This window comes from Anomaloglossus baeobatrachus (assembly GCF_048569485.1).
Source record: "Anomaloglossus baeobatrachus isolate aAnoBae1 chromosome 5 unlocalized genomic scaffold, aAnoBae1.hap1 SUPER_5_unloc_22, whole genome shotgun sequence".
Classification (NCBI taxonomy): Eukaryota; Metazoa; Chordata; class Amphibia; order Anura; family Aromobatidae; genus Anomaloglossus; species Anomaloglossus baeobatrachus.
Genome location: NW_027441798.1, coordinates 194,143 through 222,001, shown reverse-complemented (window position 1 = coordinate 222,001; position 27,859 = coordinate 194,143). Strand labels below are relative to the sequence as shown.

At 45.2% G+C, this 27,859-nt stretch overlaps 1 protein-coding gene across 1 annotated transcript; it reads left to right on the top strand.

The window, feature by feature from the left end:
• The first annotated feature begins 3,175 nt into the window (after window positions 1-3,175).
• LOC142259026 (uncharacterized) lies at window positions 3,176-27,258 on the top strand. The gene is given in 9 exon segments (XM_075331562.1): window positions 3,176-3,311; window positions 3,444-3,623; window positions 3,705-3,828; window positions 3,912-4,009; window positions 8,543-8,692; window positions 8,822-8,897; window positions 9,291-9,404; window positions 24,148-25,341; window positions 25,344-27,258. Coding segments are annotated over 9 exon segments (2,724 nt in total). The 5' UTR covers window positions 3,176-3,239; the 3' UTR covers window positions 26,060-27,258.
• Window positions 27,259-27,859: the final 601 nt, after the last annotated feature.

Here is a 27,859-nt window from a genome sequence, read left to right as displayed (position 1 = left end):
GGGCAACTGGTGGGGGGATCAATAATGCATTTTCTTGCAGGCGTTGGGCTAATCTTGATGAACGGAAAATACGGGCATCTGAGGCACTACCATAGGCCCCAATGTCTGCATAAATAAAACGGTATTCTGTGTCAACCAATGCCAAAATAACAACCGAAAAAAACTTATGAAAATTGAAATAACGTGACCCAGAGTTTGGTGGCTTTTTAACTCTGAAATGCTTGCCATCCAAAGCTCCTATGCAGTTAGGAAAGTCAACAGAGTCCTTGAAGCCCTTAGAGATTTTCAACCAATCTTCTCTGTTTGGCTGAGGCATCATTTGTTCTTTTAAATGTTGCCATATCATGTCGCATGTGTGACGTACTATAACGGCAATGGTTGATCTCCCCAACAAAAAATCGAAATGTAACGCACTAAAAGATTGACCAGTCGCCAAGAATCTATGAAAACAAGACAAACAATGATTTACAATTAACAATATGTTATTTTAAATTAAAGCAATCAAAAGAAAACACAAACATTGATTCAAAAAAGAGATTAGATCAATAAAGATCAATTACACATTTCAATGTGAAAAATAACACATTTACAAAAATTTAAAAAAAAAAAAAGAATACCTCAGAGTCACCATAAATCTCTCCTCTGGGGAAATGGAAAGCCGCATCCAAGTGTCCTGATGTTGCAAATGAGGTCGTAAAATATTTAGTAAGTAATCAAAACTCTCAACTGACAAACGGCAGTATGAAAAAAACTTATCTGGGAAATTCCGTAACTCAAAAAATAAAGTATGGAAATGACCATGCATAGGCCGCATCATCATTAGTGGATGCACCCACAATCTGGTTCTTCTTACATTATCATATTGCAACATGTGCCGTCTAACGCCAAAACGACGAGATATAATCCAACATAAAAACACTAAGGCCTCCGTGGATAATGGCATTGCGGAAAATTTGTCACAACACATAGGTGCTCCAAGGCAGAATACAAGCAGGAAACAGTTTATAGGTAACTTATATTTATGTCCTAATCACATACACCTATGTGTCATTTAATTCCAACTGATGACCATTATCTCAATGTGTGAAACATGTTAAACACGCACAAAAAAACGGACTGCACACGGAACACACACTGACGTATTTCACGCACAGGAAAACGCACACACGTACACACGTATGACACACGATATGCATACGGACACTACACGGAGGGGGAAAACGGACACAAAATACGGAACACGAACTACAGCACACGTACGTTTTTTACACGTGAGTGTGGCAGAAGCCTTAAAGTGAATCTGTCAGCAGGTTTTTTCTCCCCCATCTGAGAGCAGCATAATGTAGAGACACATACCCTGATTCCAGTGATGTGTCACTTACTGGGCTGTTTGCTGTCATTGTGATAAAATCCATGTTTCTCTGCTGCAGATCTAGCAGTTATACAGAGCTCATGAATATGCTGGACTACTTGCAGCATGCCAAGTAGTCCTGTAATGATAATATCCTGCTGATTAACCAGTGATGTTATCAAAACTACACTAAGCAGCCCAATAAGTGACAATCGCTGGAATCAGAATCTCTTCCCCTATGTTATGCTGTGCTCAGATTAGGTGTTAAAAACCTGGTGACAGATTCCATTTGAAGGGGTTGTCAGGTCTAAATCCACAAGTCTGCATTATCAGAATTTGGTTTCAATTAGTTTAAAAACTGTATGTGACACATTCCCTTAAAGAAAAAAAAAGTAGATAAACCAAAAATAAATATATAACAAAAAAGTTAGATATAAAAAAAAAAAAGTTAGAGCAGAGTAGGGCCCTGCCAGAAGAGTCCACCTTGTGGTGGTGGCAGGCTTACAAAAATCTGATGGCCAAAACAAAATCTGATGGCTGCGTGTGTGATACGGTGTTCAGTGTGAAGAGTTAATGTGTGATTGGTGAGGCTGTAGTGCAGAAGTGAAGTTTTCCAAGAGTGGCGGTGGGACTGTGGAAGATTCATGGGGTGGAGGCGGAGCTGGGGTGGAGGCGGAGCTGGGGTGGAGCCTCAAGGGGCCCCGAAATTCCTAGTGGCAGCCCTGCTTGCATGGGTGTTTTGAGGATTAATAAAGTGGTATAAGAGGGTATATATACACTTGGGGAAACACAACACCGCTACATACATGTCATGCACACATGGCTCTGTTACATACACAGCTCCATTCCGTAGATATCATACACACATATCACTGTCCTGTACACATCGTACACATGCGGCTCTGCTCCATATACGTCATACACACATTTCAGCAACTTGTGATCGAGACAAATCAGGTCCAAACGTTTTTCTTCTAAAGTCGCTCAATACATCTTTTCCGCACCTGAACTTATCAAGAAAGAATTCAATTTAGCAAAGACTGAAATGAGTGTGAAGGGGTCACATACATATGCAACAGGGGTCACATACATACGCAACAGGGGTCACATACATACGCAACAGGGGTTTACTATAACCATTCACTGACACCGCGCCTCATCCAGTGTGTGCACGCCAATATAGGACTACACTGAGGAGCTGATCATGTGACCCCTGACTCCTCCCCTCCATGTGACATCATCACAGGTCCTGTAAGTACAGAGCAGCCATATATCTAGTGTGCGGCTCTGCAGGTGGAGGTGTGTGGAGGTTCCCCATTACTGGGGCAGGCGGCATTAACCCCTTCAGCTCTGAGACTTTCTTGTTTTTTTTCTCGCTGATTTCTATGAATCGTGAGGTTTTTTTCCTTTTCCTCTGATAGATACAAGCGCCCCAACTATGAGAGGCCGGAAGTGAGGAAACCCGTCTGCCCTCGGTCCTCGGCCCCTTTCTGCCCTCGGTCCTCTGCCCCTTTCTTCCCTCAGTTATCGGCCCCTTCCTGCCCTCAGTCCTTGGCCCCTTTCTGACCTCGGTCCTCGTCCCCTTTCTGCCCTTGGTCCTCGGCCCCTTTCTGCCCCCGGTCCTCGGCCCCATTCTGCTCTCGGTCCTCGGCCCCTTTCTGCCCTCGGTTCTCGGCCCATTTCTGCCCCCCACACAGTATAATGTTCCCCCAGAATGTTCTCATTATATGTTTCCCCTTATTCTCTCCAGTAATTGTATTATTACAGCGGATTCGTTATGATGTTACATCGTCATCTTCTCCCCATTCAGGTCCCTACAATATCGGATCCTCTCAGTGGAGATCTTCTATAGAAGAGAATTCTCCTGATTGCCCCGTGAAGGTTGGATATGGACAGGGACAAGATGGCGGAGAGGATATTACACCTCACCCTAGAGATCCTCTTCCGGCTTACTGGAGAGGTGAGAGATTCTGATGACGTCACATTACATCATTCTTATCTATGGGAATAATAACAGATGGACAGAACTGGAGAGGTGAGGACTCTGGAAATGTCTGTAGTGAGATTTATTACTGTGTCTCTCCATAACCAGGATTACACAGTAGTGAAGAAGACCTCTAGTGAGCGCTGTCAGGCCCCTGTGTCTGAGGGATGGGGAAGACCCCTGAGCCCAATCACGGGGCCTCCACCTCACCCCCCGATACATGAGGACATCAATGACCAGAAGATCCTAGAACTCACCTACAAGATGATTGAGCTGCTGACTGGAGAGGTGACACTGCTGGGAATGCTGGGACATTATACAGTAACACTATGAAGGGATCGGGGGTGACGGTATCATTGTATGTGTCAGGTTCCTATAAGGTGTCAGGATGTCACCGTCTATTTCTCCATGGAGGAGTGGGAGTATTTAGAAGGACACAAAGATCTGTACAAGAACGTCATGATGGAGTTTCCCCAGCCCCTCACATCATCAGGTAATAGACAGGACTAAATACACACGGCCTATAATTATCTGTATGTAAGGAATGAATTCAGTCCCTGTATGTGTCTCCTCCAGTTCTATCCAGTAAGAGGACAACACCAGAGAGATGTCCCCATCCTCTTCTCCCACAGGACTGTAAACAAGAAGATCCCGATGTTCCTCAGGATCATCAGGTAGATGGAGAGAAGATGCCATGAAATCCCCCTATGATGTGTAGACGGCTGTGAAGGTCTTGTGCTCAGTCTTGTTTTATCCTCCAGTATTATATGTGTTATACTTGTGTAATGAGAGCGGTGGAGATGGCAGGATTAGGAGATAAGAGCTTTGATGATTCCTTTTAGTTCTCGTTCACACTACTGTATTTTCAGTGCTGTCCATAAAATAACACAACGTCTCGCCCTCAGACCATTGTTATTGGATGTGGCAGTGCAGATGGGGATTTTCTTTCTCACTGACAGAATCTGCGTGTGAGAATAATCCCAGCATCCTCTAGTGTCTTCTGTAAATCGGAGGAGACTCGTCCATTCAGGTCTGTGTCTGCACAATTCATCAGATTCCCACCAGCTCCGCCATACAGCAGACATTGTGTTACGGATACATTGCAGTTCTGTAATGGAGGAAGCTGTAAATGGTCTTGTAAATTATTAATAGAGGCTGTAAATACCGGATTGTATATGGATGACAAATAAGAAAAGACTTGTCCTAGTTTTCTGGATGAAGCTGTGATGATTCTTTATCCGGTCATGTGATCCCGGTATTAGAGGCTGTTACATCCCGGGAAGAGAGGATTTATCTACAAAGTGTAAAATCTTTCCCTTCCCTGAATATTTCTGCCTCCGGTCACATCCCGTCTGCCGGTATAACGGGCTCCGCACCACAAATCTTACATCCAACTCATCAATTCTGTTGGGTTTTTCTAAGTCACTTTTTTATCTTCTCATATTAATTAATGTTTTTGTTCCAGATTCTTCATATTAGTCCAAGTGGATCATGAATTTTGTGCACAATAGAAACGCTTTGTATTTTTCTCTTTGACCTGTGTTTTTGACTTTTTAGTGCAAAAAGTCTCATGTTTTCCTAAATTTTGACAAATTTGCACCAAAATATTTGGGCTACATAAAATATCTCGGGTGTGGACTTGAGAACATTTCTGACAAAATTTCCTAGTTTTTAGGTGGAAGGTAGACATACCGTTCCTTGAAAAACTATTCACACCCGATGAACTTTTCCACATTTTTTCAGATTACAGCCACAAACAAATAGATTTTATTCGGGTTTTATGTGATAACAGCACAAAGTAGTAAGTAAGTTTATTCTTGTAAAGTATAAAGGAAATTATACAGGGATTTCTAAACATTTTAAGAAATATAACTCTGAAAATTGTGATGTGCATTAGTATTCAGCCCCCTGAGTGAATACTTTGCAGGACATCCTTTCACTACAATTACTGCTGCCAATTTCTTGGAGGATGTGTCTACCAGCTTTGCACATATAGAGGTGACATTTTTGCCCTTTCTACTCTATAAAACCGCTCTATCTCAGGTAAATTGGATGAAGACGTCTGTGAAGCAATTTTCAATTCTTATGTTTTGCTTTTAAAATTGTTCACTCTTCCATAAAAGCCAAATTTGTGCAGTTTATGACTTATAGTTGTCCTGTGGACAGATTCTCCCCCTGAGCTTTGTATCTCTGCTGCTTTTCCTCTGACCACAGGCCTCTTGGCTACTTCTCTATAATTAGTGCTCTCCTTGCTTGGGATGTTGGTTTAAGTGGACGGCCATGTTTTTGTCGTTTTGAAGTTGTGCTATACGTGACAACTCAGCATCTGGAGATTTGTGTGAGGGGTGAACTGTTCTTAATTAGGCCAGACATATTGTGCTTTTGATTGGCAAAGTAAGAGAAGTTAACCATTGTTTCATGTCAGACTGACCGAAGCCCTATTGCCTGTTAAATATGGATTGCCTCAGTCTCTTTGACTACGTCAATTAGAGGAATATTATGCAGTCAGATTGAACTGAACCAAAGAACAGCCATCTCCCACCAATCCTGTAAGACACAATAACCTGAAATGAAAACTGAGGGTATAAAAAGAGCTTTGCTCCTGTCACCACATTCATTCTGCAGGACATCAGCCTAGGATCCACATTTTCAGCTGGAGGATCACAGATCTGCTTCACTGCTCATTGTTGAGCCCACAAATTTGCTTGGAAAACCCAGGTTTGGATCATTCAGTTGCCTGGCTACATATCTTGCTGTGCTTGTTCAGCTTTCTAAGCTTGCTGCTATCTCCTCTTAGTGGGTGCTTGTTAAAACCAGGGTGCTGCTGGCTAGGATAGTTGGCGCAGGAAGGCCCGAAGTCGCAAAGATTTTAATCCCTTGCGAGCCAACGGATGGAAGAGACTCTGTCGCTTGTACCATCTTGTGATCTTGTTGGAAATGTACAATACGTGTTTGCCTGTTGGTGAACCAGTAACATCTTACCAAGGTGTGGTTCCCTCATCCTGTGTTGTTAAAGAAGTGTTCTGCCCACAAGGAAGGAGTGCAGGCGTTCAGTGGGATGAGCCCTGGTCCGAGCAGTCTTTCTGAAGACAGCCAGGCCAGCGGACGACTCTACCCACTGACCCTCATGTCTCCACATTATACTCCTGCCATTTTTGGATGATTGATTGAAAAGTGCTTAGTGAGATGTTCAGAGCTTTTCCTATTTTTTTTTTTTTATAACCAAACCCTGCTTTACTCTTCTCCACAACTTTATACCTGACCTGTCTGGTGGGTTCCTTGGTATTCAAGATGCTGTTTGATCCCTAATGTTCTCAAACAAAACTTGTGAAACCTTCACAAAACAGCTGTAGTTATACTGACAATAAATGATACAGATGACTCTATTTACTAATTATGTGACTTCTGTAGACAATTGGTCACTCAGGGGCATCATACTGCAAGGGACTGAATACAAATACACGTCACAATATTCAGATTTATATTTTTAAATATTTAGAAAAACATCTATCATTTCCTTTACACTTCACAAATACTTGTTACTTAATGCTGGTATATTACATAAAATCCTAAAAAAATACATTTACATTTGTGGGTGTAATGTAAAAATAAGTGCAACGTTCCGAGGGTGTGAATACCTTTTCAAGGGGCAAAATTCCTCCATGACTCTAAATATATCAGACTAGTTCCCTGGATCAATGTCCCATCACAAAATCTACTACTGACAACCTGCAAAAATATACTTTTTACGGAAGGCATCCAAGCCCGCTTTGAATTTTTGTAGTCTATCAACAATTATTTCATCATATGTCAGAGAGTTCCATATTCTCACTGCTCTTACAGTAGAGAATCCCCATCTGTGATTATGACTGAACCTCCTTGTCATCATTGCAGGCCTCAGTTGTAAAAAGCTCATCACAAATATCTCAGTAATGCCCCTGATAAACTTGTACATTGTAATAAAATCGCCCCGTAGCCTTTGTGTTTCCAAAATAAATAACCCCAAGCTTGCTAACCTGTCCTCCTATTGCAGACCTTCCATTCCTTTAATGGTCGCTCTTCTCTGCACCCGCCCTAGTTCAGTTATGTCCTCATTCACCGGAGCCCGAAATTGTGCAGAATATTGTAAGGCGGGCTTTGCGCGTTGCGACATCACAAGCCGATGCTGCGATGTCGCACGCAATAGTCCCCGCCCCATCGCAGGTACGATATCGTGTGATAGCTGGCGTAGCGAAAATTATCGCTACGCCAGCTTCACACGCACTTACCCGCCCTGCGACCGTCGCTCTGGCCGGCGACCCGCCTCCTTCCTAAGGGGGCGGGTCGTGCGGCGTCATAGCGACGTCACACGGCAGGCGGCCAATAGCGGCGGAGGGGCAGAGATGAGCAGGATGTAAACATCCTGCCCACCTCCTTCCTTCCGCATATCCTACGGAAGCTGCGGTGACGCCGATAGATGTTCCTCGCTCCTGCGGCTTCACACACAGCGATGTGTGCTGCCGCAGGAATGAGGAACAACATCGGACCATCGCGTCAGCGTAATTATGGATTACGCCGACGCTACACCGATGATACGATTACGACGATTTTGCGCTCGTTAATCGTATCATCTAGGCTTTACACACTACGATGTCGCATGCGATGCCGGATGTGCGTCACTTTCAATTTGACCCCACCGACATCGCACCTGCGATGTCGTAGTGTGCAAAGCCGCCCTAAGTGTGGCCGCACTAGTGACTTGTATAGAGGCAAAACTGTTCTTGTCCGGAGCATCTGTGCCTCGTTCACTGCATCCTATTATGTTATCTGCCTCGGCAGCAGCTTCCTGGCCCTGGTTGGTTTTCCCGTCCACCCACACAGCCACATCTTTTTCAGTGTCATTATTATGCAGTAATTTTGCAAATATTTAAAAAACAATTGCAGTTTAAAAATCAGCCCAAAAAATCTGGAAAACTAAAAACCTGCAAACAGATGAATATTATAAAATAGTCATGTGCCATACATATCAAGTAAAAGCCGCTTCTTAATATTATTGGATCAAGAATCTTCATTTCGGTTCCTGCAGCCCCAAAACCATGAATTGTCTTCTCCTTCATGCCATACATGTTAGTGTTATTTCTGCAGCCAGTGATCGGATATAAAGTCTCCAGTAATTGTATTATTACAGCGGATTTATGATGTTACATCGTCATCTTCTCCCCATTCAGGTCCCTACAATATCAGATCCTCTCAGTGGAGATCTTCTATATAAGAGAATTCTCCTAATTGCCCCATCAAGGATGGATATGGACAGGGACAAGATGGCGGAGAGAATATTACACCTCACCCTAGAGATCCTCTTCCGGCTTACTGGAGAGGTGAGAGATTCTGATGATGTCACATTACACCATTCTTATCTATGGGAATAACAGATGGACAGAACTGGAGAGGTGAGGACTCTGGAAATGTCTGGAGTGAGATTTATTACTGTGTCTCTCCATAACCAGGATTACACAGTAGTGAAGAAGACCTCTAGTGAGCGCTGTCAGGCCCCTGTGTCTGCGGGATGGTTAAGACCCCTGAGCCCAATCACGGGGCCTCCACCTCACCCCCCGATACATGAGGACATCAATGACCAGAAGATCCTAGAACTCACCTACAAGATGATTGAGCTGCTGACTGGAGAGGTGACACTGCTGGGAATGCTGGGACATTATACAGTAACGCTATGAAGGGATCGGGGGATGACGGTATCATTGTATGTGTCAGGTTCCTATAAGGTGTCAGGATGTCACCGTCTATTTCTCCATGGAGGAGTGGGAGTATTTAGAAGGACACAAAGATCTGTACAAGGACGTCATGATGGAGGTTCCCCAGCCCCTCACATCACCAGGTAATAGACAGGACTAAATACACACGGCCTATAATTATCTGTATGTAAGGAATGAATTCAGTCCCTGTATGTGTCTCCTTCAGGTCTATCCAGTAAGAGGACAACACCAGAGAGATGTCCCCGTCCTCTTCTCCCACAGGACTGTAAACAAGAAGATCCCGATGTTCCTCAGGATGTGTTTCCTTCAGGTCTATCCAGTAAGAGATATCTACTCATGTACTTTCTGCACTAATTTTGTGTTTACATTTTTAGGCTTTCTGCTCTGTTTTTTTTTCAGCTGTATTTTCTTTGCTTCTGCTTCTTCTGCTGTTTGTTTCTAGTGCCTTCTCTATGTTGTTATGAAGGCAACTCAAAGACCTGCAGAGGGTTCATGAATACCCTGTTTCCCTGAAAATAAGCCATAGCATGATTTTATGGGATTAAAAATAAGCCTTAGTTACAGTCAGGGCCATCGTTGGGAGGTGTCAAACTGCACAATTTATCAAGAACCCCAGTCTCTTAGGGTCCCCGTTAGTTGTATTCTGAGGTTGATTGTTTAAGGACCTTTGATGACTTCAAAGTCATGTGACATGATGTAACCAAAGGTCTCTTATTTGGAGGAGTCTAAACTGAACAGGACACAGGCTGGCATGAAGGACTGGCATCAGGGGAACGGGAGAGCAAACTAGGCAGTTTCATAGGGCCCCCATTCTTTTAGGGGCCTCAGTGTTTATATGCCAATTATAGGACTGCTTAAGGACCTTTTTGACATCATGGCATGTGACCAAAGGTCTCTTATTTGCAGGAGTCTAAAGCTGAAAAGGCGACGGGTTGGTGTGTGTGTGTGTGTGTGTGTGTGTGTGTGTGTGTGTGTGTGTGTGTGTGTGTGTTAACCAGCTTTGACAAAATAGGCAGAGCTTGACCAGAACAAGGGTGTGATGCCACCGCGTCCTTACATCTTAATAAACTGCGGTGTTCCCTATGCCAGAAATCTCACTACAGTCCCTGACGTCATTTTTCAGTGTACAGTAACAATCTTGATGAATTGGGGCCCTAATGTTTATCTTCATAGACCGCAAGACCCTGCTACGGTTATAAAGCCTAAGGATAGGTCATCAATGTTACACACCTGGACAACCCATTTAAATATCCAGCATCGGTCTCTAACAGAGGCGGCTCTTAGCCCTTTAAACTTGCATGTCCATTTTTGACAGCATCGTGAAAATGGAACTTACACATACCAACTCCTGTCTGCGCCCTGTGATGCGATTGCGGGACGCTGAAGAGTTACTAAGTTCCCCATCACTGCTGTATTGTTACTCTTCTCAAGCTGAAAATAGAAAATTAATTACAACTAGAGATGAGCGAGTACTGTAATATTCGTAATCGCTATAATCGTAACGAGTACTTTGTAATATTCGTGTATTCGTTCTGAATAGGGAGTACAGTGCAAGTCAATGGGAAATGCGAATAATTTTCTGCTGGGCCTGAGGCCTGCGACACACATCCGTGCCGCCGGCACGTGTTTGTCATTTTTTACATGTACCGGCGGCACGGAGACACGTACACCAATGCTACCCTATTGTAGCAGGCACACACACTTAAAACCACACGGCACAAGTGTCCGTGTGCGTTTGTACGTGTGTGCGTTTTTCAAAGCACTGACATGTCAGTGTTTTCTCCCGCAGCACGGGTGTCACACGGCCCGCATCCGTACCACATGGGTGTAGTGTGGATGCGGTCCCGTGTGACACGCGCCGGAGAAAACACACGTGTCAGTGAAAAAAAAAATAAACATTTACTCACCTTCTCCAGCCCTCCTGTCTCTGCCGCTGCTGCCTCTTGCTGCCGATCGCCGCTCATTAATCTCATAGAATATTCACTTCACTGCCTGGCAGCAGCAGCAGCGGGGAGACGGCAGGGCTGGAGACCGAGGATCAGCACCACGGACAGCAGCGCGGACATCAGGAAGGACCAGGTGAGTATGTTAATTACCGGTTCTACGTGTGCTATCGCGGATAGCACACGTAGAACACACGTGTCCCGCACGTACCAGAGACACGTACTTACCTGCACGCAACACGCAGGGGAAATACGTGTCTCTCGGCACGTGCGTGATTTTCACGTGAATGTGGCAGAGGCCTAACAGAGAGGTCTGGGGGCCTGAGGAAAAGGATGAAATGGATGGGAAAGTGATGTAACTGAATGGAGAAAGCCTGGAGGATATGCCTGAATGCATTTCTGACTCACATATGGTTTCTGGGAACAAGGATGTCACATTATTACGCCACTTTTACAGATGCACAAGAACACCTTACCTAAATTGCATTTTACAGGCCAGAAAGGTTGATAAACAGTTTTCCCTGCATAATCAATTGTATATAACGCTAAATAAACCAGAGAAAACAAAAGTCCCCTTTAACTTTTGTTCACATGTAGTGTTTTTGACTTTTTTTTCTTTTATAATTTGGAGGGGCCTGACTTATGCATTTTGTAGGTCCCTGTGCCATATATCATTTCTAGTTAGCTATTCCCAAGTACTTTACAAGGCCACCTAGAACACGTTTATTGGTATCTTGATCATTCACTTGAGAGGTCTCAAGTGGTCCTGTAACATACAGTGCAGACCAAAGGTTTGGACACATCTTCTCATTCAAAGAGTTTTCTTTATTTCATGACTCTGAAAATTGTAGATTCACATTGAAGGCATCAAAACTATGAATTAACACATGTGGAATGAAATACTTAATAAAAAAGTGTGAAACAACTGAAAATATGTCTTATATTCTAGGTTCTTCAAAGTAGCCACGTTTTTGCTTTGATTACTGCTTTGCACACTCTTGGCATTCTCTTGATGAGCTTCAATAGGTAGTCACCAGAAATTGTTTTCCAACAGTCTTGAAGGAGTTCCCAGAGATGCTTAGCACTTGTTGGCCCTTTTGCCTTCATCTCGATTGGGTTCAGGTCTGGTGACTGTGGAGGCCAGGTCATCTGGTGTAGCACCCCATCACTCTCCTTCTTAGTCAAATAGCCTTTAAGCAGCCTGGAGGTGTGTTTGGGGTCATTGTCCTATCCAATCTACAATTTTCAGAGTCATGAAAATAAAGAAAACTCTTTGAATGAGAAAGTGTGTCCGAACTTTTGGTCTGTACTGTACGTCTTGGAGGGACTCCTGTACATTTGGGCGGTCCCTCCCTCATTGAGACTCAGATGATGGAATACATATTCCATAGCAGTTTACAATGTGCCCATTGTAGCATTGGGCTTTACCCTCCTCCTCCTTCATTTCATTCTGCGGCCCTCAATTCAAGTTTTCAGAGGGCCTGCAGGTGTCAAGAAAGCTGAGTTTGGTGAGGGCCCTGAGGTGGCCCAGTAACATACTTTTGGGAGGGACTGTGCTCACTTATACATTTAGGCAGTCCCTCCCCCATTGAGACTCATATGATGGAATACATATTCCATAGCAGTTTACAATGTGCCTATTGTGGCACTGGGCTTTACCATCCTCCTCAAATTTGCCGGTCTGGAATGTGAACGTGTGTAAGCCAGAATAGTGAGAGCAGATACTGTCTTGGATGGCAGACAACAAGGTTTCTTTGCATTTTTCAAGCAGCAACAAATCTTCCATGACCACACAGTCTACTGTGGATACACAGAAGGGTGGCCCATCCAATCTTCAACCTGGTTCTCCTTCCTCCCCCCATCATCAGTCACATGAGACATATTACCCCTAGCTTGGCCACTCTGAGGATCTGTTTTGTACATATCCTTTGGTTGCCTCTGGCCTCTCACCGTGCAGCATTGAAGAGTGACGGGAGAAGGTGGCGTGCGTTGATGCGCAAGTATTTGAGGACCTACAGCCAGAAGAAAGCCACTTTGAGGAACTTGATTTACTGTCTCCAGAGGTGGAGGCTGCTGATGATAAGACACAGTTTCCATCAGGTCCGCCTACAATCTCAACTGTGAAGGAAAATGAGATGGAAGATGAGGTGGTCGATGATGAGTCCACTGATCCAACCAGGACTGTTGACATACATAGCCAGCACAGCAACACAAAGGAAGATGGATATGTCCACCAACACAGGCACCAAGGGGTAGTGGTTTGCCCAGAGTGAGAACTTGGTCAAGTGTTCCGAACTGCACCCCCACTGTGGACCAAATCAGGGCAAGGAGGCCTTCAGCCGCTGTCTGGAAGTTTTTTTTCTGAAAGTCCTTCAGAGAAAAACATTGTAATCTGTAGCATCTGCCATCCAAGTTGAGCAGAGGCCAGGGCAAAGGCAACCTGAGCACCACCAGTGTGCAGACCCACATGGCAGCCAAGCACCCCAGTAATAATAATAATAATAATAATATTTTTTCCTATAGCGTCAGTATATTCTGCAGCGCAATTCAGAGGCACATATCTAAGCAGGTAACAGTTATGAAAAATACAATAATTATAGCAAAAAACAAAAAAAGACAACCCTGCTGATGAGAGCTTACATCTACAATGAAGTGGTAGAAGAGACAAGGTACAGGTGCTCATTTCCAATGACAAGCCAGCCATCTCAAAGAAATGGATGATAGATAAAGGTTGCCTGAACCAGTCAGCCAATCTTTGAGATACTTTTGGGTGGAGTTTGATAGAGAGTTATGTTGTGAGAAGTCGTGGATGGACTATTAGGAGTGTGATAGTGTAAGGGGTGGGCAGACCCCTTACAAGGAGGTGCAGTGTTTCCCCCTGAAAATACCCCCGCTGGTAGACAAAGCTGTTGATGTTTTATGTTGATGTTTTATTGTAATTGCACTGTATAGCTGGGTTTCCCCTAGTGGCCGGGTGGGACGGCTGTCCCCATAGAAACTGTACAGGAGGGAGGAGGAGCAGGCAGCTTAGGGGAAAATGGAGTGGTGTGTGTGTTGAAGGCAGTTGATTCTGGGACGGGGGAGAAGGAACAGCCAGGGGCAGAGTGTGGAGCTGAGTGGGCAGGAAGAACGAAGGGAAGGAGAGAAGAAGTGTCCTCAATGGTGAAGCAGAATTGGTGTGGGTCCAGTCTGTGATAGCCGGAGTGGGAGCCTAGGTGAAGTGGAGTAGCCGGGCACATCCCCACTAGAGGAGACAACAAGGAAAGATTTCCCCGGACAGGAATTGTGACCGTGCGCTACAAAATCCGTGCATTGAGCTGTCTGTGAAACTCTGTGCAATAAAGATGTCGTTTGGTTTATCTGATCCCTGCCTGAAGAGTCTTCCTGCGGCTGATAGTATGCTCTTTTCCATCACACTCTGCCCCACAGAACAATCCCCTGTCCCAATAGTGACGGCGGGGCCGGGGGTTGGCCTGATACGTGAAGGGGCCACGACTACAACCCCCGAGGCACCCCCGGCACCCCGTTACATGTGGCGTAGTCGGCAGGATCCGGATTATTGGCGAAGGGTCCCGATTCCATGGTGGGAAGAACAAGTGGTGCCTAAGGCGTTGGACCGGGCACAAGATGGCGGCAAGATGGCCGCCGTCTGCACGAACACAGTGAGCGCGCGAAGAATTGGCGCCAAAAGAAAAGCCTGGGGCTGGCCGATGAAGAAAAAGAAGTGCGGAGTGCGCCGCTCAAAGAGGGGAGGTGCTGGCCCCAGGATGCTGATGAAGACATGTGAAGTGGGTGGCGTTACAGGAAAAAAGAAGAGCCGCCTCGGCCGGGTCGATTTGATGTGCGAGACTGGGTGTGGAGTGTATCCAAGAGCGGGAAAAGAAGGCCCGCCTCCACCTTCCCCAGCATCTCCACCTGCCCCGGCGCCATTGCAAGAAACGCCAACCCAGAGACCGACTCCGAGCGAGATGGAGACCCCGAGAAAACAGCATGCTGCAGTGGGCGCGCTGGTAGCAACCAGCCTGGGGAGAGGACGCCCGAAGCAGACTGCGGCCGCGGAAGGACTTACCCTTAACCTACCGGCTGTGCCAGGAGGACCGGAACGGCCCACAAAAGTAACATGGGTCACTTCCTGGGATGCCGCGACCGGTGAGACCTCGACTGAAGTCCGGGCCACCTACAAGGCGCAGCTACGGCCGGGAAGCAAAGTCCTGGGAGCACCACTCCAGTGTCCGGAGGTGTTCCCGCCAGTCGAGGTGGGACCTCCAACCCACACAGCAGTTCCGACCCCGGAAGAGCAACATGCCCGGGAGCTAGAGGAAGATGAGTGGGGATTCTTTTGGGAGCCGGTAAAGCCGACGCCCCTGACTCAGCGAAAGTCCCCACCGCCTGAACCCGATCCGGTGCAGGAAAGGTTACTGGCCGAGACCGTGGCCCGCGAGATGATGGCCGGTCCCCTTAGCGACGAGTTTGATCGGCAGTGCACCGTTGGCACCGTGGTCAAGTTCAATCAGGCGGAGGGCTATGGATTCATTGAGGACGAAGAGACCGGTGACCATTTCTTCTACAACCGGGTTAACCTGGACACTGAGGGTTTACCACAACGCCTCCATACGCTGTACCCGGGAGAAAAGGTGAAGTTCCAGAGAGAAGTGGGATGCCGGGGCCTATTTGCGGTAGGCGTGACCCGGATGCCCACTGCACAAGAGGCCGCACAGTGGCAGCAAGAGATCGAATGGGAAGAGTGCCAATACCGGAGACGTACCCAACAGAGACCGGTGCTGGCTGAGATTTCCCGGCCGAGAAACACGCTGGCGGTGTCGCCAAAAGTCATGACAGGACTGAGTGCTGACCCAGAAAAGGGGACACCGGCGGTGTTAGCGATCCACCAGAGCATGGTCACACACCCGGTGATCGTCGTGGGTAGTCCCCAGCCGTCCTGTTCAGCGACCCCGTCACCCCCGTCGGGGGTTGAAGAGGCAAAACCGGAGACAGAGGCGCCAGAACCACTAGTCAACTACGAACCGTTCCGGAGGTTGTGCCGCTTGCCAGGTCAGTCCCTTTCCGATTATGTGAGGGCTCAGCGGGCCGAATGGCAGCGCGCTTACCACCCCGTGTGACCCGTAATGACCGGAGGTAATGGACCTGTTCGTGTTGAGTACCGGCATTGTTAAAAGAGCCAGAAAAAGTTCCACAGTTTGTAACCATGTTTAAGCTACCGAGCCCGGAAGGAGCCTGATGCTGGACTGAGCCAGGGGCTCCCTCTGTGTTGTTAACGGAGACTTTACTGTTTGTACTCCTACCTACAAAGACCGGGAGTGCTGTGAAAGCCTCCGGGCAGAAGACCAGCCAAGACCGGGAGTGCTGTAACGGCCTCCGGGCACACTGTCTACAAAGACCGGGAGCTCCCAGGAGGGACTCCGGGCGCAGAACTTGTGCGCTCAGTGGTTGACTTTGTTTATGAAGGTTTTAAAGTTTTATCCAAAGTTTTCCTTGCTGCTAAATTGTGTTTTACAGGTTCGAGCCTTGCCGGGAGGCTTAGGCAGAAAGAGGGGAGGAATGTAAGGGGTGGGCAGACCCCTTACAAGGAGGTGCAGTGTTTCCCCCTGAAAATACCCCCGCTGGGGTAGACAAAGCTGTTGATGTTTTATGTTGATGTTTTATTGTAATTGCACTGTATAGCTGGGTTTCCCCTAGTGGCTGGGTGGGACGGCTGTCCCCATAGAAACTGTACAGGAGGGAGGAGGAGCCGGCAGCTTAGGGGCAAAGGGAGTGGTGTGTGTGTTGAAGGCAGTTGATTCCGGGACAGGGGAGAAGGAACAGCCAGGGGCAGAGTGTGGAGCTGAGTGGGCAGGAAGAACGAAGGGAAGGAGAGAAGAAGTGTCCTCAATGGTGAAGCAGAATTGGTGTGGGTCCAGTCTGTGATAGCCGGAGTGGGAGCCTAGGTGAAGTGGAGTAGCCGGGCACATCCCCACTAGAGGAGACAACAAGGAAAGATTTCCCCGGACAGGAATTGTGACCGTGCGCTACAAAATCCGTGCATTGAGCTGTCTGTGAAACTCTGTGCAATAAAGATGTCGTTTGGTTTATCTGATCCCTGCCTGAAGAGTCTTCCTGCGGCTGATAGTATGCTCTTTTCCATCACACTCTGCCCCACAGAACAATCCCCTGTCCCAATAGTGACGGCGGGGCCGGGGGTTGGCCTGATACGTGAAGGGGCCACGACTACAACCCCCGAGGCACCCCCGGCACCCCGTTACAATAGGCCACCCTAAAAAACTGCGTTTTTAGAAAACGTCTGAAGCTGAGTAAGTTGTGGTTCGTCCTGGTTTCTTGGGTCGGAGCATTCCAGAGGATTAGTGCAATTCGGGAGAAGTCTTGGATCTGGGAGTGTGAGGTTTGGATTAGTGTGGATGTTAGTCAAAAATTGTTTGCGGAGCATAGAGAACGAGTAGGGTGATAGACAGAGATGAGAGTGGAGATGTAGGGGGGTGACGCACTGTGGAGAGCTTTATGGGTGAGAACAAGCAGTTTGAATTGGATCCTGTGATATATGGACAGCCAGTGCAATGACTGGCACAGAACAGAAGCATCTGAGTAACGGTTAGCCAGGTAGGTGACCCTGGCTGCAGCATGAAGGATGGACTGTAGAGGAGAGAGTCTAGTTAGGCGAAGACCGATTAATAGAGAATTGCAGTAGTCAAGGCAGGAGTGGATCAGGGCCACAGTATGGGTTTTTGTAGTTTCCATGGTAAGAAAGGAGCGGATTTTAGAGATGTGCTTGAGTTGCAAGCGACAGGAGCGGCCAAGAGATTGTATGTAGGAGGTGAAGGAGAGATCGGTGTTGAGCATAACCCCCAGACAGTGAGTCTGCTGCCTAGGAGTTATCGTGGTACCACACACAGAGAGGGGAGGTTAGAAGATGGAGGGAATAGAAGTAGTTCAGTTTTGGAAAGTGAAGTTTCAAATAATAAGCAGAAATGACATTGGAAACTGCAGACAGACAGTAGGTGGGCAGAACACCAGGGTACTAAATTTGTGTCTGCGGGTCAAACCACTGCCATGTCACCTGTGCTACGTCCTTCACAATCTGCTGTCCAGGAAGCAGGCACTCATACATCCTGTCCACAATCTGTGATTGCACAGACACAGTAAACATTAACCACATCCACTTCCTTGTCCCAGCGAAGTGTCCAGTTGTCCGTGCCTGAGAGCTTTGAAAAGAAGCGTAAATACCTAGCCACGCACCCACAGGTACAAAACCTAAACTCACACATTGCCAAATATCTAGCCATGGAGTTGTTGCCTTTTAGGTTTGTGGGAACGCAGTGTTTCCGTGATCTCTAGGCTGTGGCTGCCCCAAGATACAGTGTTCCCAGCCCCCACTATTTCGCCCGGTGTGCCGTCCCTTCGTTACACAAGTACGTGTTTAAATAATCTCAACCGTGCTCTGACCAACGCCGTAACCGGGAAGGTCCACCTAACAACAAACACGTAGACAAGTTGTTGTGGACACGAATGATAAATATCTGTCATGGCACACTGGGTGAACCTGGTGGAGGCTGGGATAGAGTCACAAACTGTAACATCACACATTCTACACATGCCAAGAATAGCGAGCCCAACTTCTACCAGTGTTTCCGCCTCATCATATGCCACTTCCTATCTCCCCTTCTCCTGCTCCTGCTCCTCATGTACCGTACTATTCTGCGAATAGTAACGAATACACTCGCTCATCACTAATTACAACAATCAGTAAACGCTGTAAAGAGAAAAATTGATGAAAATGCCAGATGTGCTTTTTATGGTCACTACTCCTCCCTGATCAGTCGCGCAGCAGCAGGAACTGCGGAATGGATCGGATACAGGTGAATTGTCACATAGGAACTAATAATTATTTATTACATGTGGCTTTAATTATTTTATTTTTGTCTTTGAAAAAAAACAACCTCTTTGAAATTGTCTATGTTGTGGATCAATGTAACAAGGAGATTTTGCAGGTTTGGCGAACTGTTATGGCGGTGTCAGGATCTGTTGAAACTACACTTTGCCTGCTAACTTCTCTGATGTCTGTGTTGCAGCGCAGGGAGACTCAGGCGTCTAACTACAGCCTTAAGTAGGCTAGCAAGAGTTAATCTCTGCTGGGCTGCTTGTTAATGTCTTTGATTACATGCTGTAGGGGAGCCAGTATCATTCGCTCCCCTCCTGTATATGCTGGCTGGACTATTTCATTAATGCCATTTGAAGTTTACCTATACTGGTCTGGTGAGGTGTTGTGATCCAGACTTACGGATAGTTGTTGTGCATTATTACTATGAGCTGTTGTGGTGTTAACCCTTGTTGTCTTTTTGTTGTTGCCTTCTTGCTCCTGCTTTTCTCCTTAGTCTCTCACTGTTTTTTTCTGTGAGCTTGCAGTGTGTCTGAATTTTGTTTTTTCCATCTGTCTTAATCTGTTTCCATTACACTCCTGCCCCTTCCTTCACTGGGGGATAACAGATTAGATCTGGTCAGGAGAATAGTAAGGCACAAGACTAGAGTTGAGCGCGGTTCGTGGTTCGAATGATTTTGGGGGGTGTTCTAGATCGAACTAGAACTCGAGCTTTTTGCTAAAAGCTCGATAGCTCGAGTTCCGTTCGAGAACGGTTCTAGCAGCAAAAAGCCAAGTTAATTAATAGCTGGCTTTTCGCTGTAATAGTGTAAGTCACTCTGTGACTCACACTATTATGAAATTTCAACATATAGTGTGCGGGGACAACGCGTTCAGATCACTGCTGCTGGGATAATGGCGATCGCCATTTTTTTTTTCTTTTTTTTTCTGTTCTTCCTTCCCTAAGCGCGCGCGTAGTGGGGCGGGCCAGCATGTCAGCCAATCCCAGACACACACACAGCTAAGTGGACTTTTTGCCAGAGAAGCAATGGCATGTGTCATAGGATGTCCCTGCATTATAAATACGGGCATCTGACCGTCAGGACACCATTATCTGCCTTCTGCTTCTGGGTGACAGTCACCGCAGACGCATCGCCTGTCGCCGATCCTGCTGTGTACGCTCTACACACAGCGCTATACAGAATAGGGATGGAAGTTTCTTTCAGCCCTTTTAAGGGCTAATTACAGCTGGCTCAGAGCCATAGGTGACAGTCAGGTCCGTGGAAACAGTTTTTAACAGCTACAGATAAGAGCGTCTGTGTAGCTAAGCTCATGGACTTCCTTGCTGCATTTCACCATTAGGAGGGATAGAAAGTGAGGCTTCCTTTCCTCTACACTGACCCACAACCCGGCCACTGTACCCTCCTGCCCTTTTTAGCAAAGCCATTTTAATTGCAGAGTGCTGCCAGTTAGTGCCATCCAAAGAGTGGCTGCTGTCCTCCATTATTGTGGCACTTGTGCCACGCAAGTCCCAGCACCTCTGCATTCTCCCCTCCTGCACATTTTTGCAAAGCCATTTTAATTGAAAAGAGTGCTGCCAGTTAGTGGCATCCAAAAAGTGGCTGTTGGACTTCATTAGTGTCCCACTGTTGCCAAGCTATTTCTATCACCTCTGCAGTGCACCCTCAAACGCATTGTTACTAAGCCATTATAATAGCAAACACTGAGGAAACTTAGTGGCATCCTAAAAGTGGCTGTTGGACTTCATTAGTGTCCCACTGGTGCCAAGCTATTTCCAGCACCTCTGCATTGCACCCTCAAACTCATTTTTACTAAGCTATTAGAATAGCAAACTGTGCTGCCAGTTTAAGGGCCATAGTTGCATTGTTGGGGATAATTGTTGTTTATTCTGCTGTCAATAAAGGTAGACCACCGCTGCAATCTACACCACCTCTCAATTTTTACTACCACATTTTAAGTGCACAATCTTGTCTCAATCAAAATGAGTGGCAAAATGACAGATGCTGGTGGAAAGGTGAACAGTCGCCACTACTTCTCTAAGAAAGGTGTGCCTGCGCTACACCAGCATATCGCACACAACATCACCGCTTCCTTGAGAAACTCTGTGTGTGAACGGGTGCATTTCACCACCGATACTTGGACCAGTAAGCATGGACAGGGACGTTACATGTCGCTGACTGGGCACTGGGTAACTATGGTGATAGATGGTGAAGGGTCTGCTGCACAAGTCTTGCCGTCCACACGACTTGTGTGTCAATCCTCTGTCTGTCTAAGTTCCTCCACTGCTTCTGCCTCCTCAACCTTGTCTGGGTCCTCCACCTCCGCCCCAAACCTGCCTGGTCAGGCCACCAGCATTGTAACTGCGCAGAAGGAATCACGCACCCCTCATTACTATGCTGGCAGCAGAGCGCAATGGCATCAGGCGGTCTTTATCTTGAAATGTCTTGAAAATAAGAGTCACACAGCGGCTGAGTTGTGGGCAGCTCTGGAGACTGAGTTTGGTAAATGGTTGTCTCCACTCAACCTGTAGCCTGGTAAGGCAGTGTGTGACAATGCTGCAAACCTGGGTGCGGCCCTTCGCCTGGGCAAGGTGAAACACGTGCCTTGTATGGCTCACGTGTTGAACCTTGTTGTCCAGCAATTTTTAACACACTATCCCGGCCTAGATGGCCTTCTGAACAGGGCACGAAAACTGTCTACTCACTACTGCCGTTCAACCGCCGCAGCTGAGCAACTTGCATCGCTCCAGAAGTCTTTCGGCCTGCCGGTTCATCGCCTGAAATGCGATGTGCCGACACGCTGGAATTAGACTCTCCACATGTTACAGCGACTGTGGCAGCACTGCCAAGCTAGGGTGCAATACGTTATGACGTATAGCCTGGGCCAACGAGATGCAGAGGTGGGGAAGATCACCCTGATGGAGTGGTCACAGATCAAGGACCTATTCACCCTTCTGCACAGTTTCGACATGGCGACGAATATGTTTAGCGCTGACAATGCCATTATCAGCATGACAATTCCAGTCATTTACATGCTGGAGCACACGCTAAACACTATTCGGACTCAGGGGATGGGACAACAGGAAGGGGAGGAACTACAGGAGGATTCATATGCACAAGAGACAACAACATCACCAAGGTCCAGATGTTCATCATCACCAAGGCGGCAGGCATGGGACCATGGGGGACAGGGATCAACAAGGGCACATGATAGCAGGCGAAATGTTGAGGAAGGTGCAGGAGAACATGAAGAAATGGAGGACGAACTGTACATGGACATGGAAGACTCAGCGGATGAGGGAGACCTTGGTCAAATTTCAGTTAAAAGAGGTTGGGGGGAGATGTCAGAGGAAAAAAGAATAGTTAGCACCTCTATGCCACAAACACAGCGTGGACTTGGTCCGCATGGCTGCGCCAGACACATGAGCGCCTTCTTGCTGCACTACCTCCAACATGACCCTCATATTGTCAAAATTAGAAGTGATGATGAGTACTGGCTTGCCACACTATTAGATCCCCGGTACAAGTCCAAATTTTGTGACATAATTCCAGCCATAGAAAGGGATGCACGTATGCAGGAGTATCAGCAGAAGCTGTTACTCGATCTTAACTTGGCTTTTCCACCAAACACCCGTGGTGCACGGAGTGAATCTCCCAGTTGTAACTCGACAAACATGGGACGGTCTCGTCATCTTCAACAGTCTACCCATACCAGTAGCACCGTATCTGGTGCTGGTAACAGCAATTTTATTGAATCTTTTCATAATTTTTTTAGACCATCCTTTGCAAGGCCACCAGAGACAACAAGTCTGACACATAGTCAACAGCTGGAGAGGATGATACAGGAGTATCACCAAATGAACATCGATGCCATGACTTTGCAAATGGAGCCTTGCTCATTTAGGGCTTCAAAATGAACAAGTCATGGATCCACAAGGAATTTAATTCCCCTGTGTCATCCTGGGGAGAGTAAATGCTTGTGTATTTTGAATGTGCTTGATGCAAATCCACCTGTGAAGTGTACAACTGGGGCACAAGTGCTGCCACTGAAGGGGTATCTGTTTGGCCCAATTTTTGGAAAAAAGGGAGACTCCGCTTGGAGTAACCCTTGCTTGCAGTGTTTCTAAAAATGATCCAAGATGAACAGATCTGGGATCAGTAAAGACTTTGCTACCTACCCCGGTGTCACCCTGGGGACGGTTAAGGATGGCGTATTTTTGAATGTGCTTGATGCACAAGTGTGAAGTGTACAACTGGGGCACAAGTGCTGCCACTGAAGGGGTATCTGTGTGGCCCAATTTTTGGAAAAAGGGAGACTCCGCTTGGAGTAACCCTTGCTTGCTGTGTTTTTAAAAAGGAGCCAAGATGAACAAGTCATGGTTCAGCAAAGACTTTGCTACCTACCCCGGTGTCATCCTGGGGAGAGTAAATGCTTGTGTATTTTTGAATGTGCTTGATGCAAATCTACCTGTGAAGTGTACATCTGGGGCACAAGTGCTGCCACTGAAGGGGTGGGTCTCTGTGTGGCCCAATTTTTGGAAAAAAGGGAGACTCCGCTTGGAGTCCCCTTGCGGTGTTTTGCATGATTTTAGAAGGGCATGCCATGCCTATATCTGTGTCTCGTCCTCCTATTCCTCGTCAAGCTGTTTTGTTTTCGCATGAGAATTTGTTCTTGTCACTTTCCCATGTGTTTGTGTTGTGTTGTGAGTTTTGTCACCTTTTGGACACCTTTTGAGGGTGTTTTCTAGGTGTTTTTATGTGTTTGTGATTACCTCCCATTGTTTCCTATGGGGTTCGAGTGGTTCGCCGAACCGAACGCGAACCAGACCTCGATTCGGCGAACCGAACTCGAGCCGAACCACGCCCGTTTCGCTCATATCTACACAAGACTCTGGCATCTCTACTTTCAGGGGTAATTCAGAGGTTAGGGATAGCCTAAGGTCTCCTAGCATGAGCGACAGTATAGGAGCCCCCTGTCCCTTGTTATCCCGCAGTAACATTGTGATAGTCACTCAGATTATTTACTGTTTGACATTTAAGAGAACTGTTGCTACTGGAGGGATATCTTGGAGACAGGATTGGGCGGTCCGAATTAACGAAGATGTAACTCTTAGATCTCGAAATTGGAAAACAGATTCAGAATACATTTATTTCTAATTTAATTTCTGATGTTATGGCTTAAAAAATGTTCAAAATAATATTAAATAATAATAACATTGTGTTTATTTTTAGCAGATGACTGTATCGGGAGTTCAGATGGACCTGTAATATCTTCAGAAGTTAAAACAGATGATCAAAGTATCACACATGCTACATATGAAGAGCATGCTGTGCCAGATATACCTTCAGTCCTTCCTAGGAAAGATGTATCACCTGTTCTTTTCAAACAAGTCCAAAATTCCAATCATCAAAAAATTCACACTGGGGAGAAGCCATTTTCATGTTCAGTATGTGGGAAATGTTTTATTCAGAAATCAAAACTTGTTAAACATCAGAAAATTCACACAGGGGAGAAGCCATTTTCATGTTCAGTATGTGGGAAATGTTTTATTCAGAAATCAAAACTTGTTAAACATCAGAAAATTCACACAGGGGAGAAGCCATTTTCATGTTCAGTGTGTGGGAAATGTTTTATTCAGAAATTATTCCTTGTTAGACATCAGAAAATTCACACAGGGGAGAAGCCATTTTCATGTTCAGAGTGTGGGAAGTGTTATATTCAGAGATCACATCTTGTTGCGCATCAAAGAATTCACACAGGGGAGAAGCCATTTTCATGTTCAGAATGTGGGAAATGTTTTATTCAGAAATCACATCTTGCTTTACATCAGAAATATCACACAGGGGAGAAGCCATTTTCGTGTTCAGAATGTCAGAAGTGTTTAATTCGGAAATCAGAACTTGTTTGGCATCAAAGATCTCACACAGGGGAGAAGCCATTTTTATGTTCAGTGTGTGGGAAATGTTTTATTCGGAAATCAGATCTTGTTGAGCATCAGAAAAATCACACAGGGGAGAAGCCATTTTCATGTTCAGTGTGTGGGAAATGTTTTATTCAGAAATTAGTCCTTGTTAGACATCAGAAAATTCACACAGGGGAGAAGCCATTTTCATGTTCAGAGTGTGGGAAGTGTTATATTCAGAGATCACATCTTGTTTCGCATCAGAGAAATCACACAGGGGAGAAGCAGTTTTCATGTTCAGTGTGTGGGAAATGTTTTATTCAGAAATCAAAACTTGTTAGACATCAGAAAATTCACACAGGGGAGAAGCCATTTTCATGTTCAGAATGTGGGAAATGTTTTATTCAGAAATCAAAACTTGTTAGACATCAGAAAATTCACACAGGGGAGAAGCCATTTTCATGTTCAGAATGTGGGAAATGTTTTATTCAGAAATCACATTTTGTTGAGCATCAAAGAATTCACACGGGGAGAAGCCATTTTCATGTTCAGAGTGTGGGAAATGTTTTATTCGGAAATCAGATCTTGTTGAGCATCAAAGAATTCACACAGGGGAGAAGCCATTTTCATGTTCAGAGTGTGGGAAGTGTTATATTCAGAGATCACATCTTGTTTCGCATCAGAAAAATCACACAGGGGAGAAGCAGTTTTCATGTTCAGTGTGTGGGAAATGTTTTATTCAGAAATCAGTCCTTGTTAGACATCAGAAAATTCACACTGGGGAGAAACCATTTTCATGTTCAGAATGTGGGAAATGTTTTATTCAGAAATCAAAACTTGTTAGACATCAGAAAATTCACACAGGGGAGAAGCCATTTTCATGTTCAGAGTGTGGGAAATGTTTTATTCAGAAATCACATTTTGTTGAGCATCAAAGAATTCACACAGGGGAGAAGCCATTTTCATGTTCAGAGTGTGGGAAATGTTTTATTCGGAAATCAGATCTTGTTGTGCATCAGAAAAATCACACAGGGGAGAAGCAGTTTTCATGTTCAGTGTGTGGGAAATGTTTTATTCAGAAATCACATCTTGTTACACATCAGAAAAATCACACAGGGGAGAAGCCATTTTCGTGTTCAGAATGTCGGAAGTGTTTTATTCGGAAATTAGAACTTGTTGTGCATCAAAGATCTCACACGGGTATAATATATACAGCAGATAATCAAGGGGTCCTCAAATAAAAAAAAACCACTAAGACAAAATACCCCATAAAATATCTTTATTGCAAAAATTAGCAATCCCACAAACAGGAAGAAATCATAAAACAATAGTACACAAGTGTGTCCCAAAGGGAATAAAGGGAAAGGCACAAAGGTAAACGCCCTAAACAGATTGTTCCATAACATAACCCCTAGGGAGGTTTCTCAGATAAACATTATTATTTCCCGACTATATCCCTGTTAAAAATAGGATTGACGTGAATAATCAGCCCAGTACTTAAAGATTATTCAGAGAAGAAAAATGAGGTAAAATACATGGGTTTATTTAAAATTCAAAAATCATTAAAAATGATACAGTAAAATAATGCCTTGTTAGTGAAAGATTGAGTATTTAAAAAGAGTCCATTGTATCTTACATATAGCTGTGATGTCACGGCAGTGATGCTTCTTAGCAGTCTTCCATCAGCGTCCTTGTGAGAATGGTAGAGCCTTCTATCTCCCATGAGTCGTGGCCAGCTTATATATTGTTTTGCCTTGGATATTACTCACCTACTCGTGACTAAACATGGTTCTACAGTGAGCTTCAGAACCCAATATACAACTCATTTCCAATCTTGGTTTTGCATGATGCAATTATCGATAGTTGAATATGAGCTTTAAGTTGTAATGGATATTTGCACATAGCTTGAAACACTCTCATGGCTTTACTATGGATATTTTAGTTCACCATATGTCCTGGCAGCCTGTAATGTATATGTCTCCTTGTCAAGGTTTCAACTAATTACAGTTCTAGCTAGGAGAAAACAGCCTTGAACTGTCATACTGAATAATTACCAACAGGCGGTCGGCCAGCTTTTTCAAAATCAATTCGTACTCTAAAATTTAACCCTGTACATTCAAACCATAATGGCTTAAATGTAAGATTCATTAAAAATATTCATGAATCCTTATTATTTTACAATCCCCCCTGAAATGAATTTTTGAGGAATCCCTGGAAATCATAATTCATTCTCTCACCATTCGTATCACATTCATTCTTTTGAAGATCCTGGGTCAACACCTTGATTACCAACCAACATGAAGCTTTTTGTCAAAGAGTCATGTGTTTGTGTCTTAGCATTTCTCTTAGGATATTATCTTCTTTCTTCATCTCTATTTTCATATTCTTATATATCTTTTGCACATTGCAATAACTTGATAGATAATGCAAACCAAAACTAATAAAATATGATTATAATAGGAATAAATAAAATATTCTCTACTGCTGTCTTCACAGAAGGCTGTGACCAAGTTTGTACTGATTTTCAAAAACGTTTCCACCAAGTTTTACCTGACATTGCGTTCCATTCGTGCTCAATATCATCCAGTTTACCTTGTCCATGCCGGAATATAATTTCTGCTTCCTTTAATTGTTTTGTTAATGAATCTAGCAATCCTTTATCCTTCTTTATCTCACTTGTCCACATATCCCAAGGGAAATCATTAATCTGTGATGAATTGAATTGTACTGGGGATACCGTTAAGTTTCTCTTTCCTATAGAAGTGATATTGAAATTTCCTTCCTTCTTTGAAATAGATCTCACATTTCCTTCTATATAATACAATCCCATAGGTAAATCTGACTTATGTACACAAGAAGGGAAGAAAGCAGAAACAGCTTCTGTCTCAGACATGTTATCACAAATCTTATTTGGACTTACTGGGGTCACCAGATCATGTATTGTCTGTACAGTCTCTATTCTGGCATGACAAGAGGAATGATTATGGAAACATGAATGATAGATCACCTTATCCTGTCCAGGTAAACACATCGCCTTAGAA